Source organism: Drosophila mauritiana, chromosome X (assembly GCF_004382145.1).
Source record: "Drosophila mauritiana strain mau12 chromosome X, ASM438214v1, whole genome shotgun sequence".
NCBI lineage: Eukaryota > Metazoa > Arthropoda > Insecta > Diptera > Drosophilidae > Drosophila > Drosophila mauritiana.
In genome coordinates, this window is record NC_046672.1 from 17955939 (window position 1) to 17970033 (window position 14095).

The 14095-nt window shown below is 40.5% G+C and overlaps 3 protein-coding genes across 6 annotated transcripts; 1 reads left to right on the forward strand and 2 right to left on the reverse strand.

Annotated features, from left to right (window-relative positions):
- Positions 1-1557: 1557 nt before the first annotated feature.
- LOC117147277 lies at positions 1558-2197 on the reverse strand. Its single transcript, XM_033314111.1, has 2 exons — positions 2092-2197; positions 1558-2026 (listed from the first exon to the last, which is right to left on the reverse strand). The coding sequence occupies exons 1-2, from the start codon at positions 2096-2098 to the stop codon at positions 1653-1655; spliced, it is 381 nt and encodes a 126-aa protein (XP_033170002.1). The 5' UTR covers positions 2099-2197; the 3' UTR covers positions 1558-1652.
- A 1192-nt stretch (positions 2198-3389) lies between these two features.
- LOC117147180 (potential E3 ubiquitin-protein ligase ariadne-1) lies at positions 3390-9029 on the reverse strand. Of its 4 annotated transcripts, none has more exons than XM_033313981.1 (8): positions 8933-9029; positions 7902-8424; positions 6649-6804; positions 6531-6587; positions 5257-5906; positions 4781-4904; positions 4493-4719; positions 3390-4415 (listed from the first exon to the last, which is right to left on the reverse strand). In XM_033313981.1, exons 2-8 carry the CDS (start codon positions 8118-8120, stop codon positions 4334-4336), a joined length of 1515 nt encoding a protein of 504 aa, XP_033169872.1. In that variant the 5' UTR covers positions 8121-8424; positions 8933-9029; the 3' UTR covers positions 3390-4333. The 4 variants fall into 4 exon arrangements, with proteins under 4 accessions (XP_033169872.1, XP_033169869.1, XP_033169871.1 ...); XM_033313978.1 differs by having other exon boundaries at positions 7902-8599; XM_033313980.1 differs by having other exon boundaries at positions 7902-8454; positions 8933-9027.
- A 1095-nt stretch (positions 9030-10124) lies between these two features.
- LOC117148361 lies at positions 10125-10482 on the forward strand. Its single transcript, XM_033315717.1, has one exon. The coding sequence runs from the start codon at positions 10138-10140 to the stop codon at positions 10384-10386; it is 249 nt and encodes an 82-aa protein (XP_033171608.1). The 5' UTR covers positions 10125-10137; the 3' UTR covers positions 10387-10482.
- The last annotated feature ends 3613 nt before the right edge of the window (positions 10483-14095 follow it).

A 14095-nucleotide genomic window follows, 5' to 3' on the forward strand; every position in this document is an offset into this window, starting at 1 on the left:
TGTCGTGGGCACATCATCATCACTTATTCAGCAATCGGTTCGGCAATGTCCGTTGAACTGCACGGGTACAATGATGATTAGTGTGCCAGGCGACCAGCAATGGTAGTGATTCACCGACCACGTCCGGAACCGAAAGGTGCTTATTGCAGCTGCTGGCCACTGCACAAGATTAGACTTAAGACTCTTGTGCGTGTGACAGCGGCTATTGTAAGAGGCCATAGAAGCAACAGCCAGCCATTGTTCCATCATCGGGGCCCAGATTGCCGCACGGGAAGCCATAGAGATTGCCGCCTAATGCAATTATTACCAACGTTTTTGGTGGAATCAAATAATATCGAAGGATTAGTTCAGCAATTCGAACGCAAGGTGCTCGAAATTCTCCTTCAACTCGAAGCGAATCTAAAATATGTAAAGTACAAGGACTTAAGGTCTGGAAATACGAGAGATTCGGTAAATTATTAACTTGCATTTAAAATATATAAAAAACAAAACTTTAGGTCTGCCAATGGGCTTATAATAAAGATTAAAAGCATACGGATGGCATACAAAATATACCTAAAATTTACAAATTTTCATATCAATCACGTGACCGTAGAGTTCAGTTCGCAAGAAAGTGAAATTTAATCTATTCTTAGGAATTACAATACATATTGCTCGTGTATAAGAAGGACAAATTTATGTGAAATTACTTATCATTATTATGATTAATTATTTCTTAGTTTCTGTAATGGATTTCGTGAAGCTTCCAATATATAAAGCAGATCATTAACCCGAAACAGCTGGAAATCGATACAATGTCAACCTATCAATCTATAACTTATATCTAGATCGAAATCGTTATTTTTTAAGCAAGTTTGACATTGTCTAACAGAAAAACAAAAAAATCTAAAAGCATCTAAATTGAAAACATATTCGTACGGCACAAAAGTTGCTAGCAATCGCGCCTCTGCTGTTCATGTGGATTGGATTATTTGTGAGCGAGAAGGAAGTTACACCTGAGGACCCAGGCAACCATTTCATTTTTTATATTCTATACCATCTATATTTTACAGTTACTGATGAAGGAGGATCATGGATATGACATTGTGAACAGAAAATCAACTGTGTAACTTTTACTTCTTCAAAAATAAATAATTTTAAACACCTACGTAATAAATCTTCACATATATTAAGCTGCTTGGTGTTAATGTGGTTTTCTACCACTGATCTGAACTACATGAGTGTGACCTATTCTCATAATGCTGTGCGTAAGTTAAAAATAAATCTATCTAGGAGTACATACAGAGGTGGTCAAAAGTATTTACACAACGAGCTTTTTTTTCAATTAGTTGACAATTGAAAAAAAAGCTCGTTGTGTAAATACTTTTGACCACCTCTGTATATCGCCGAAATCTGTGGATTTTGTATTTGTATGTTATTATAACTGCCGCTAGGTGGAGCTCGTGTGAAGTCTTAGAAGCAACCACATTAGCTGAGTAGCGGGTATCTAATAGTCGAGACTCTACACGTAGCAGAAGATTTAGCGATGAGTGGTGTTTCAAATAAAATCAAATAATATTTATATATTGCCCATTTGGATTTTATTATTCAATAGTCTTACATTTTATACGCATTCAATTGTACTTAATATATGATATAGATAAGGGTGTACCTTAAACGCGTTCGATGAAATTCTCAATGGGCTCGCATACTTCTGGGATCAAAGTTCCTGGCTTATGCTGAGATGAATCGGGATTCCATGTGCAGTACATACCAGCTCCGCAGACGCATCGGTTGCCAAAGATACAGGTGGAGTTGCAGCTAGCACAATGGCCGGAGCATCTCTCGGAGCATTCGTAACTAGAGCTGAAGCTTATGGATGTGGGAGTTCGCTCGGGGGTGCATGGAGTGAGTGCGATGACTGCCTTTATCCCGGTGACTACTGGTCCATAACCAGGAGGGTACTTATTTGCCCACAGGATGCTTGTTATCTGGGGCAATCCAAACGCACATGCGCATATGACCAAAAGGGTTACACAACAGAGAACTGCCAATTAATGGTAGAAAAAATAAATATTCGTACTTCGTATGTTTTGACCAAAAATGTCTTACTCTTCATTGTTTTCTGTATTGTAGCACTGCTGTGGCGACTTCAACTGATCTCGAAAAGAAGATTGTGTACCATTTTATAGGCTTTTTTTGCCCCCCGAATTGAATAAGTAAACAACAAATAGGTATAAAAGTGTATAAATTCCTAGAAAATGACCCGCGATGTGATAATATTAAGTGTGCGATTGCACATACTATATATGTACATATGTACATATACAGAGGTGGTCAAAAGTATTTACACAACGAGCTTTTTTTTCAATTAGTTGACAATTGAAAAAAAAGCTCGTTGTGTAAATACTTTTGACCACCTCTGTATACAGTACTCAAAACAGTTGGCTAGATTTTTTAAATTTTTATTTTCACTAATTTTTGCAACATTTCATCTTAATTATACATACATAGTTTCTCATAATTTTTACAGCTTTTTTATATATCTTTTTGTATTCCACATTATGGTATTTTTTTCCTTTTCTTTCAATTCGAACAACTTTTAACTTTTTACATCAATTTAATGTCAATGAGTTTTCCATTTGGATTCAGTTTGTTTATAAATATAATTGTTTCTTCATTTATTGGTATTTAGAATATATAGAGAATGCTGAAAACGGAAACATGGTTAAGGGCCGACGCCTTCGTAGCGGGGGCGTGGCATGTCCAGTTATGTTGACGCACGTAATGTACATACGTGCGTCATTTTGTGTGTGTGTATGTGTGTGTGTTTGTGGGCGGGCTAGGAAACCATGGACAAAACTGTACTCTTATATACAACGATTCGAGGAGGACACTGCAAGGGTCCAGGGACCCCCCGTCTGCCTCCCCATCAACTATACATTCCTCGTATATAACTCAGTGTGTGTGTTTCGGGTTTCGGCATGTTCTTCGATTTGTGCTGCGAGCACGGATCTCGATCGATTAAGCTCCAATTAAGCATTTGCAACATTCGAGAGGCCACAAGGGCGTCGCCAGGGCATCAGCCAGGGGGGGCAGATAGTAGAATTCAACTTCCAACACTGGAAACTCTTAGTGAAAGCACCTATCAAACAGCTGATGTATTTGAAGCAGATCGATAGAATTGGAGGCAGATTGACTAAGAGAATAAGAACAGTACATAGTGTAAATAAGCAACGGGAAGTTACGTGACAGGCAGCAAATTATGAAATTTCTTGAACATTCCTTTTAGGTACTGCCCTACACTGGCGACGCCCTTGAGAGGCCATTACATACGAACTAAAAATGGGGCGTAGCTCTGCTCCCGCCACGAAAACAAGGCTTATCCGATCGAATTGCAAACATTTTCATTCCGTATATGCTAGGCACAATTGTTTATTGAACAGAAAACAAACAAAAAAGAAAAGAGGAAATATTTTTTTTTTTTTTTTTGAAAAAAAAGGCTTAACAAACTGGAAGAAATTCGAAATTGAAAATCGAACTGGGTCTGAGATTGAAACTAAAGAACAATAACGCTAACCTCAAGCCTAAACGGGTTAAAAATGGGATGTAGAAGGTCGAAGGAAGTTGGGCAGGTGGAAAGGAAGCTGGGCGAGTGTTTCTGCTTACATGTGTAGTTTATTTCACATAAGTTTAGGTTCTATTGTTGGCTTCTCATGCGTGTAGCTTTGAATTCACTAAATTTTGCATTTTGTTTCGTTTTTCATTAGGTTTTTATAACATGAAGATTTTTTTGCAATCGGTTAACATCAAATAAGTTTGTAACTGTTGATTATTTACTATATATCTATTCTGCTTCTGATCCTTGTGACTGGTTCTGTGTGTGTGTGAGTATGTGTTTGGTAGGTGGTAGTGTCTATTTGATCCTGTCCTTCTTCGTGTCCTTCTGCTGCTGCTGTTGCTCAGTACGAAGAAAAATATATATAATTATATATATTTATATGTATTACGATTTTATGCCGATTTCCTTCTGGCTTCTGTGTTCTGAAATGGCTTCAATTTTGCTTTGCAACTCTTGTGTGGGGGATTTATCCTGCGCTTCTGGGAATTCCGAGTTTCCTTTCTCTTGCCTTTCTGCATTATCCTTAACTTCGGTTCAACTTCTTCGGCTTCGATTTCTGCGTGCGTGAGTGTGTGTGTGTGTGTGTATTGCGTGGCTTGGCGGATGTTGGTCGGTATGTGGATGGGGACAGTGTTTGGTGCATTTCGGATGCTGGATGGGGAGGCGCTTAGCGGCACTACATTTCGATTGCCTGCCGCTCGGCTTAGCTTAGTTATCCAGCCATGACTCGCGTCATTCTGTGTACTCCCACCACTCCTTGTCGTACCCCTCGTGCACGTGCTTCAGCAGAACAGAGCACCGCTTTTCACAATACCTAATCGAATGGAGAGCAATGTTTGGAGAATGAGTCGTTTGTATATTAGGGACGGACAACACGGCTCGCTTGCTCACCTGTATTTATCTTGCACTTTCTGCTTAATATCAGCCAAATTCTCGGATGTAATATCACGTTCCAAATACTCCGACAACATCTCCGTTGCCGACTCCAAGTCCTTTTGATTATCCTCGAATATCATGGATTGATTGTTCTTTTTCAAGTAATATGCAAACACGTACGTGTACATGAGAGTCTGACGGCACTGGCAAAGTATGTCGACAGCCTTTTTCAGAAACTGCACCTGCAATTGCAATGAGTGTGCTGAAACTGCATTGTTATGGTCACGAGTTTTCACCACTTACCTCAATCCATGACATGTTGTGCTGCTGCATCTCCTCCATCTTTTGCTTCACAGATGCATACAATTTATTCTCAAACTTCATCGACTGCATGTGGTTCATGTAGCGATTGTAGTAGTGGAGATATCTGTGGATTTGGCAGTAGATAATATATCAGTGAGTTTTATTCCAGAATGACTTTCACATTACTGCGTAGATGCTTTCGTGTTTCCTTCATTAATTTTAGCATTTATAATTCTATAGGTTTATCAGCGATAAAATGTAATTACGAATTATTGCTGATTCATTTCTTTCAACGGCTTTCAATCGTTATATTTTCATAAAAGAAATTAGCAGATAAAATATACCGGTAATTAATAAGCACTGAGGGCATTATCAGCGAACTGCGAAAACCAAACAAATAATAATACTATCACTTAAAAAAAAAAAACAAAAAGGGTTTCCTATACTATGACCGAGTTCATAGTCGAATCACCCACCTGGCCAGCGAGGAGCGCAGCTTCTCCTGAGCATCGCGGGCCGTCTTGGCCTCGTCCTCGTCATAACGATTGCAGTTGTACCATGAGGAGCCGTGCGGCTCCCAAGAACCGAGGCACACCCAGCAGAACTCGTGCTTGCAGTTCTGGTTCTTGCACACCATGTGGTTGCAGCCGCCGTCCTTCTCGATGGTCACGCTGCACTTGGGACACTCTTTGGTATTGGCCGCGATCCAGTTGGACGTCTCCGAGTCGTCGTCGCACTTCTTGATCCACTTCTTTAGCCAACGGCACTTGACCGGATCGTGCCAGTTCTCGCCGCAGGCAAAGCAGAAGACATGGCCGCACTTGCAGTGGACGCGACGGGGCTCCGCGTACGGCACCTTCACCGCATAGGTGCAGTCGACGGACGGACACCAGCGCAGCAGCTGGTTGCACTCCACAAAGCTATTGGTGATCAGCTGCTGGTACTTGACCCGCACCCGTGCGTCCATCACCAGGTTGGCGACGGTCACGTCGTCCACCAGGATATCACAGCCGTGCGCCGCGCACGAAATGGTCTGGCCCAGACCCTCCGCCACGATCTTCGTCGACAGATACTCGTGCCAACAGGGCATGCAGAAACGGTGTCCGCACTCCAGCCCGGCCATGGACTAAATGGAACGAAGAGAAAACAGCTATTAGTACACATTGTAGATATTCTTGAACTTGTTGCTTGTGGAGCAAAAGAGTATATAATATTATAATTATAATATATGTATCTTGCGAACTATGAGAGCCTAATGAAGAAGCATACAACAATTCAAAACCACCTACATGGTGTATGGTAATTTTAAACTTTTGCTACGCCTACGCTCTGATTATTTGTTAGTTAGCTTTGCTTCTTATCTATAATATATGAAAGTTTAATTAGGCAAATGCCTTTTGAATTTTACTTTATAAACTACATTATTCAATGTTGGATTACAGCGAATTATACCTAAATTGCTTACATAACCAAATTCAGCCCAACAATCAACAATTATAAATCAAGCCAGTAAATTAGTGATAACGTAAGCCAATAAATATATTTGATATAATACAAATCAAGTCTTTTTAGAATATTTTAGATTTGTGGAGCAAAGCAACGCCCTAACATTATTATCAGATAAGGCACCATTGACCAGGTACAAAATCATGTTTAACACAAAAAATATTCATGGTTAATCAGCGGGAAAATGTATTCCACACCGCAATTAGGTCATGGAGATACTCATCCCTTCTCCATGACAACTTACATCTGGCGGGAGCTGTGAAAAGCATATTTCGCACTCTTCGCACTGACTGCGCGAGGTCTGAAAATGAAAGGAAACGCATTAGATGAGTCTTCAAACGGAGCCTTAGCACTGGGCTCACCTTTTGTCTGACCGCTTCGGTGGCGTTGTTGAAAGGATTTATGACGTGTGCGCATTTGAAGAACTCCTCTGTGTTGTCGTCGAAGTACTTCTCCAATAGCTTCTCCTTGTCCCACTTGAAGTGATTTAGCAGTATCCGCGTAGTGGGTGTGGGTAGCTGTGGCCATAGACAACAAAACAAAGCGAATGTCAGTAGTGGATGGATGATGGCACATATGTACATATAAGGGGGTCTGGCATGGGGAAAAGAAGCGGGGCTGCATCGAAATCAATGCCAAATCATTTGCGATCCGCAGCAGAAGGTACCTACGTATAATAGTGGATGGGTTTGAGGTTGGCCCACTATAACTACCACTGGCAATTGGTCTATCTAAGCAGTATAATTTTTGGGACATATAACATTTCTTGGCATTCTTAATATCTAATCGATTTCTTGGAAATCGAGAAAAAGTACATATGTACAATTTTATTTTAGAGGGAAGAGTTACTCAAAGGTGCTTTATTTAACTAACAATTAGCTAGCTACATACTTGATCTGTATCAATCGCAGGCGTGTCAATACTGAAAGTTAACACCCAAGCTAAGTGAATTTCGCTTATTATTGCAATGTAAGATTTTCAGATGTTTCTAGGAAATCTTTCAATTTTATCCTAATGTATTCATTTCAAATGGAATCAAGGGAATCCCCCGAAATCTGGGAAAGTGAAAACTGTGCTAGTGAACTTCGGGCAAGTCAGCGGGTGATGCGGATATGGGATGCGGATCTGGCGACCTTGGGTGCGCCTGGGTGCTTGTGTTCAGATTTCACTGGCACTGGCAGTCAGCGGCATCAGCGGACGACCTTCAGCTTATCCCAGATCCCAGGCAGGGCGGTGGGCGGCAAGAGCGAGGGGTGGGGAGCGCGATGCGCGGATACACATGCCCAAATGTACTGTGCTGCACACAGTGATGCCTCTGAGCGGCGAACAGATCAGATATTCTTGGCGGCTATACTATAAACTAAACTATGTCAAACAGATGGTTGCACAGATTGGCTTTCACTGCAAATCGCAGCAGTGCTAACGAAAGCCGAAGCAAACATGTTCCTGCTAAGCAGGCCTGACTGTAGAGCAATCAAAGGTGACTGCTTGCCTATCTTTTTGTTGTCTGCACTGTGTGAAGAATGAACCTCTATGGTTGCCCTAGGACTGATAGTTAAGCTGCGGATGGACAGTTATACTATCGGGTGCTCACTGTACTTGCGCTTGGCCATACCTTCAGCAGCAGATTGGCTTCGTCGATGATCTCGCGCTGGTGTTGCACAATCTCTTCGGTGGTGAGCACCTTGTACATGAAGTCATCTTGGTCCAGCTGGCGGTCCGCGGAGCACGGAAGGTCCACCTCCATGCCGAAGTCGTCATCGCCGTCGTCGCCCGAGGAGACGTTGCCCGAATCGACATTATCGCAGAAATCATTGTCATTGTCCGAGTCCATCTTTCGGTTTCTGTTTTGCGTTTCTGCTTCTGCTTCAGCTGCTGGTGCTCCTTCTGCTCTCTTCCTCTTCCTGTTCCTCTTGCACCTCCCGCACCACTTCCGTTCCTCTTTGTTTTCAGCTTTCGAGGCTTTGTTTTCCAGCGTTTACTTCCAGTGTTTTACTTTTGCATTTGCGTTTGCTTTTGTCTTTTCGTTTTCCTTTGCCTCGTTTTCCACTTGCTTTTGTTTACGTTTTTGCGCAGCCCTTTTCGCCAGTTGTTATTATTTATGCCCTCGCAGTGGCGTGGACAGTTGTGTTTGGTCGCTGCAATTGGTACACAGCGTATACGAGACCCTGCTGGCAGTCATACTAGGACGGTATTTTTCAGCAGTACGGCCACACTAGGCCGTGCGCTTAACAGGGCCGAACTGCTGATTTAACAGCGAACAACACTATGTTAAATGTGTGCATGTGTGTGTCCGCAGCACCGTTTAATCATCTAAAATCGACAGAACGTCGATAGGACAAACAAAAAAAAAAAAAAAACAACAACGCAATTATGTACACAAATGCATTTTTCTTTAGGGCAGATTATTTTGTTTTCAAGGTAATGGCACACACCAGCACACTGCGCACACACATGCGCACATTACGTGTGTATCGCCACACACGCACACACAAAGGCACAATCGAAAAGCTTATGACTTTTTGTTGTTTTTCTATGCACTTTTTCAAAGAAAAAACACTAGCTTGTTACACTTATCGTGCTAGCCCTCGACGCGAAGCTTAGTTGCAATGCACAAATTAAATGGAATTTTCACGAAAAACTAACCGTAAAGCCAACAAAATGATTTGCTCTCTTTGCTTTTTCTCAAAAAATAACACACACACACACGCGCTCGCACAGTGGAGTGAAGTGTGCGTGAAAGTGTGTGCGCATGTTTGTGCTTTTTTCCCATTTACTTTCGTTCCGATTGCCGCCTGTTTCATTTCGTTCCGTTAAATCGTATGTTTAACAACATCTGTTTATTGATGGGCGCCAAAATAGCAGGAGTGACTTATCGGCGGCTGAGAAACAGTAGGTTACTTGTTTCACTTGTTTTTGTGAGCTTCTAATGAGTATATTTTATTTATTCTCAATGTATTCAGAGAAAAGAGATTAGCTGAAAAATAAAAATTGGGTTTAATTTACTGAAACAGCTCTTTATAGAACAAAACAAAGAGCGCTCAACTCAAGACACGAACCACACTGTATAATTCCAGTCCGAGACACAAACCTGTTTGAAATAAATATCGTTATTTAAACATTATTAATTATTCAACTCCCACAAGTTTTGTAGGAGTTAAAAAAACTGAATGTAATATACTATAATACTATATATAATACTATATATATATATTAATATATATATATATATATATTAATATATATATATATATATATAACATTGAGTATTTATGTATAATTGTACACCCCACTCGTAGAATTATAGGGCATACTAGATTCGTTGAAAAGCGTTTCCGGCTTCATAAATTAAACAAATTCTTGATCAGGATCACTAGGCGTCTCGATCTATTTACGTTTGTTTTTCCGTTTGTGTCTTCGTCCGAATGAACATTGAGATCTTTTATTTGACTGACAAGATATTCAACTAAAACGTTTTGCTTCCAGTAAAAGTTTAATCTTTAAAGTGGTGAAGAATATAAAATTGCTAAAATTTCGCACGACCTAAATATAATAGAATAAAATTATTTGAAAATTGAATGTTCCATTTTTCACTGTTTCTCAATTACCGTTAACTGAAATTAAATTGTAAGTGGTCACACAGATGTAACATCGATGCATCGATACCATATCGATACTGTATCGGTTTTTACAGAGGTGCACTGGCAATGGGCGCCTTATTTAACTTCACTAAACGTATTTTAGCACTGTATATTGTGTTTTTATTGCAACACCTGACAACTGTAACTGTTGTTGTGTGACTTAAGGTATATATATAAACAGCCAGCAGCCTTAATCAGAATGCGGTCATAATGCAAATTCGTTGGACGGCAGTTCGGTTTCTCCTGCTTCTAATGGTGGCAGTCATACGGGCCAACATGGACGGATCCGGAAGTTGCGGGCCCTACGAGTGCCGTCTGAGCAACCAGATCTGCCGTTGCGAGTCCTTCTGCCAGGAGTTCAGTCAGCGGTGCTGGAAAAACCCATCCGGATGCCATTGTGCGAGGGGATATGCCCGTGACGAACGAGGACACTGTGTGCCCCTCATTTTGTGCCCCTGATTAACCATCAAATGTCACTACTACTCAAATATCAACTTAAAATTTATATGTAAACTAACAAACAATTGCATAGAAATAATCAGCATGCAAAATAAATACAGCAGACACATTTTTAACGAGGAAAAAATTGTACTAAAATTGATCGGGCGTATAATTAAATTTCAACTAAGCAATTACACAGTTGGCAATGTTTTTCGTTTGCCTCATTACACATAAGTAAATATTATAATGTTTTCAATAATTTGCTATTGGTTTAATATTTGACATTTCCATTTGATATGTGGATATTATAAAACCAATAAATAAAAACTGCAAAATTACATGACGGCAGTTACTAAGTAACATTTTTAACTCGAATAACATAACAAAATGTACACCATTTGTTTTATATAATGAAAATGTCAATTTGATTGTAATTCAATCAATTGAGTTAAATTTACCGAATGCACTGAGCGCAGGAATGGCTGCATTGTTTTTTTTCGCCACAAAAAAGCAGCTCCATTGGGAGCATTTAAGCCATTTTCATTTATGAATAGTAATACCAGGCAGTTGTCACTAAAACCCGGCCATTGCATATAATTGTGATTAAATTACTTTATATGTATATTTATACATTAATACATATGTATGTACTGTGCATTTTGGCCATTACCTATGCAAGCACATACATAGTTCGGTTCGAATTTGCATTTCAGGAATTAATTGCAATTTGCATTAGGCACGCCATAATTGCTGGCAAGTTCGTGCTGCCCGATTCAATTATGGTAGAACCCTTCTGGGAATTTATTAAATTGCCAGTTTTTTATAAAACCAAACGGGTAAATAAGATTAAAAGCCACACAAAGGCTTTTTGCGCTTGATTCTTAAATGTATTAAAAATAAGCGATAAAGCGCTTATTTGATTATTTCCCTTTTAAATAATTAAATTAGTTTTTCTCCGATAGAAAGTTAGTTCTTTAACGAAAAATGGCAATCAACCGCGAAGTAGTGATATTTTCTCTCGAACTTGCTTTCTTTATCTTCGCTGATGCTGCGGCTGCGTTTTATAGTTGTCTGCTGTGCTCGTAAAGCATGCTCGCCAGCAAAAGCACAAACAACGTGTAAAAAACGAAACTGTTTCCAAAAAGCGGCAGGAATTGTTGCTGTTGTGTGCCAACGACAAAGGTCGCGCATCTGTTTATACCGGTTACACGTGGATCAATATGGGTGAATTGTACGAGTATTCGTATAAACAGAGATATACCCTGGCTTTAAAAAAAGTGGAAAAATGCCATTCTTTGAAGTAGCTAAATAAGTTATCAAGTATTTAATGACATAAATGGATAGCAGACATACGACATTAATCTAAACTCTTGTGTCATTTGTTCTGCCTAAGGTACGAGGTATCCCTAGGTCGCAACGATCGGCTTGAGGCCCACTTCTTGTTTTCAATTTGCAAATGCCAGCAAAACGAGGAGGGAAGACAAAGACAATAAATTATGAGCGGGAGATAAAACAAAAAGCGCAAATTGAACTGGGCGTAAATTAAAAACAGGACAAAAAAAAACAACAACAAAAGCGGAGCAAAGGCGAAGAATGATGACCACAAGACCGCGGCCACCTGACGCAATTGTCGCTGTCTGCGTGGGTGTGCGTGTCCTGCTTGTGTGTGTGTGCGTGTGCGGGTGTCCCGTGGGTGTGTGTGTGTGGGGGATGCGGCTTTGTAAACTTGCGCCTCTCGGACGCAAAACAAGCGTGGAGCAGGATAATGGCGAAGCGTGGCAAGGAGGCGGAAATGGAGACCGAGCCTGCGTGCTGAAATCAAAGATAACGACTCATCAACGGCGTCATAAAAACGTGACATCAATTTTATTGCCGCCGGGCGTACGGAGCGTATACGTCATCGTTCACGCGTCGCCACAAAAAAAAAGGTCAAGCTAAAGGCAAAAGCACATGACGAATACGAGATCGTCTGGAAAAGTGCGATTTTCACTCGCTTTTCATTGGCGCAAAAGTCGCAGGTGTATCTGAAATAATGTTTTCTTAAGCATTTGTTTACAACAAACATCTAACTTAACAAAATATTTACATAATTAATAGCAGATTGCCAGTTTTCACTTATTCGCAAACCAAATTGAATGGCATGTCTTCTATTTCTTTCACAAATTCAAAGAAGAAAGATTCAGCGATGAAAATAGTTTAACGTAAATATGTACAAAAGTTCAATGTATATGTACATATGTATGTACATATGTATGTATGGCTTTGGGGAATTATTTGCTAGTGTAAGCTATTAAAGTGAACTGTTTGTATGATATTTCTTTCTTTTTGTTTGCCCACAGCACAGCAATAAATTCCCATGACTTTCGTTTGCTCTATAATTTCTCCTTCCATTCGCTGTTTTTCTGTATTTCTGCGGTCATTGGCTGGAAACTGTACACTCGAACAAAAACTTCTCACATGGCTACCCTATATTTGCTTATAAATATAAAGAAAATCAGATTTAAACCGTAAGACTGTAAAGTGTAAACTGTTCAAAACTTAAATGAAAAAATGAAACTCGAAAATAGTTTTCAGGATATGCAACTTACAGATATGTATGTAAATAAATATAAAATACCTAATATATGTATAAGCAAGCCAGATATGTTGTTATATTACATTGATGAATGATTGTACTTAATTGTACTTTCATTTCTTTCGGTGTAGAATTCGTCATCTGTTTGTTGCTGTTGCTGTTGTTGTTGTTGTTGTTGACCTACCGTACCGGCAGCGACAAATATTTTCACAATAAAATTCCTATTGATGTTTATTCATGCCCATTCTGCCCCAATCTTATTTTGCAGCGATTTTTCGGAGGGGGAGCGGCAGTCGTGGAGGCGCCACCAACACGACAAAGTTGTCGCTGGCGAATCTGGAATTATTATTGAATGAACTTGCGCCATATCCGCCGTCCATTTCGCCATAATCAATTATTGAAGCGCCGCCAATAAAGCAGCCAGGACGAGGTGGGATACCCAAAAACCCTGGCCTCGCCGCTGCCCATTTGTTCGATTAATTATTGACGGCTCCCCAGGCGCGTATTAAAATTCATTTGATGTCTTTCTTGTCGCCTGGCTGGCATCCCCTCACCCCTCCCTCATCTGTTTTATCGGGCATTTGGATCAAGCTCGTCGAATTAACAAATCAAATATGCACCTTAAACAGCGAGCCTACAAATAGTCCTTCTTTCTCCGTAAAACTTAAACTCAAAAAACATGACCAGCAATTGCTTGAAAATAGTGAATAAATTCCTTGATTTCGATTCGGTTTACGGGAAATACAGGTTGTTCATTTTAATGTGAACTGCGAGTCCTCTTCGAATCAGGCAAACATCGTCATCGAAATCGTGCGTGTGCTCCTGTTATCGGAGTTCATCCCACATTCCCGCCGGCGCCCACGCAGTTGATTAATCGTCGGTCGAATCACGTACAGCGACAAATGTCGCAGGTGAAAATGCCAAAGTGCCCGCGGAATGGGAATGCGAAGTGGAATGGAGTGGGTTTGGAATTGGATGTGGGTGTGGGTGTGGGTGGGTGCTTGGGAGCCCTACGCAACGATAAGCTCCGCTTCGGGCCCACTCCCATCTGCGAGCTGGCATCCTGGCCATTTTCCCGCCGAGCAAGGACAACCTCATCGATTTTGCTTATCGTCTATCGAATAACTGAAACAGGTTTAAAATTTCCCAAAA

Bases quoted from the DNA above. Each gene is read 5' to 3' on its own strand.
- LOC117147180 (XM_033313981.1), bottom strand. From the start codon at position 8,120: ATGGACTCGGACAATGACAATGATTTCTGCGATAATGTCGATTCGGGC. The intron at 6,805-7,901 runs GTATGGCCAAGC...CTATGGCCACAG, and splicing joins AAGCCAATCTGCTGCTGAAG to CTACCCACACCCACTACGCG. The intron at 6,588-6,648 runs GTGAGCCCAGTG...TTTCATTTTCAG, and splicing joins CCGAAGCGGTCAGACAAAAG to ACCTCGCGCAGTCAGTGCGA.
- LOC117148361 (XM_033315717.1), top strand. From the start codon at position 10,138: ATGCAAATTCGTTGGACGGCAGTTCGGTTTCTCCTGCTTCTAATGGTG.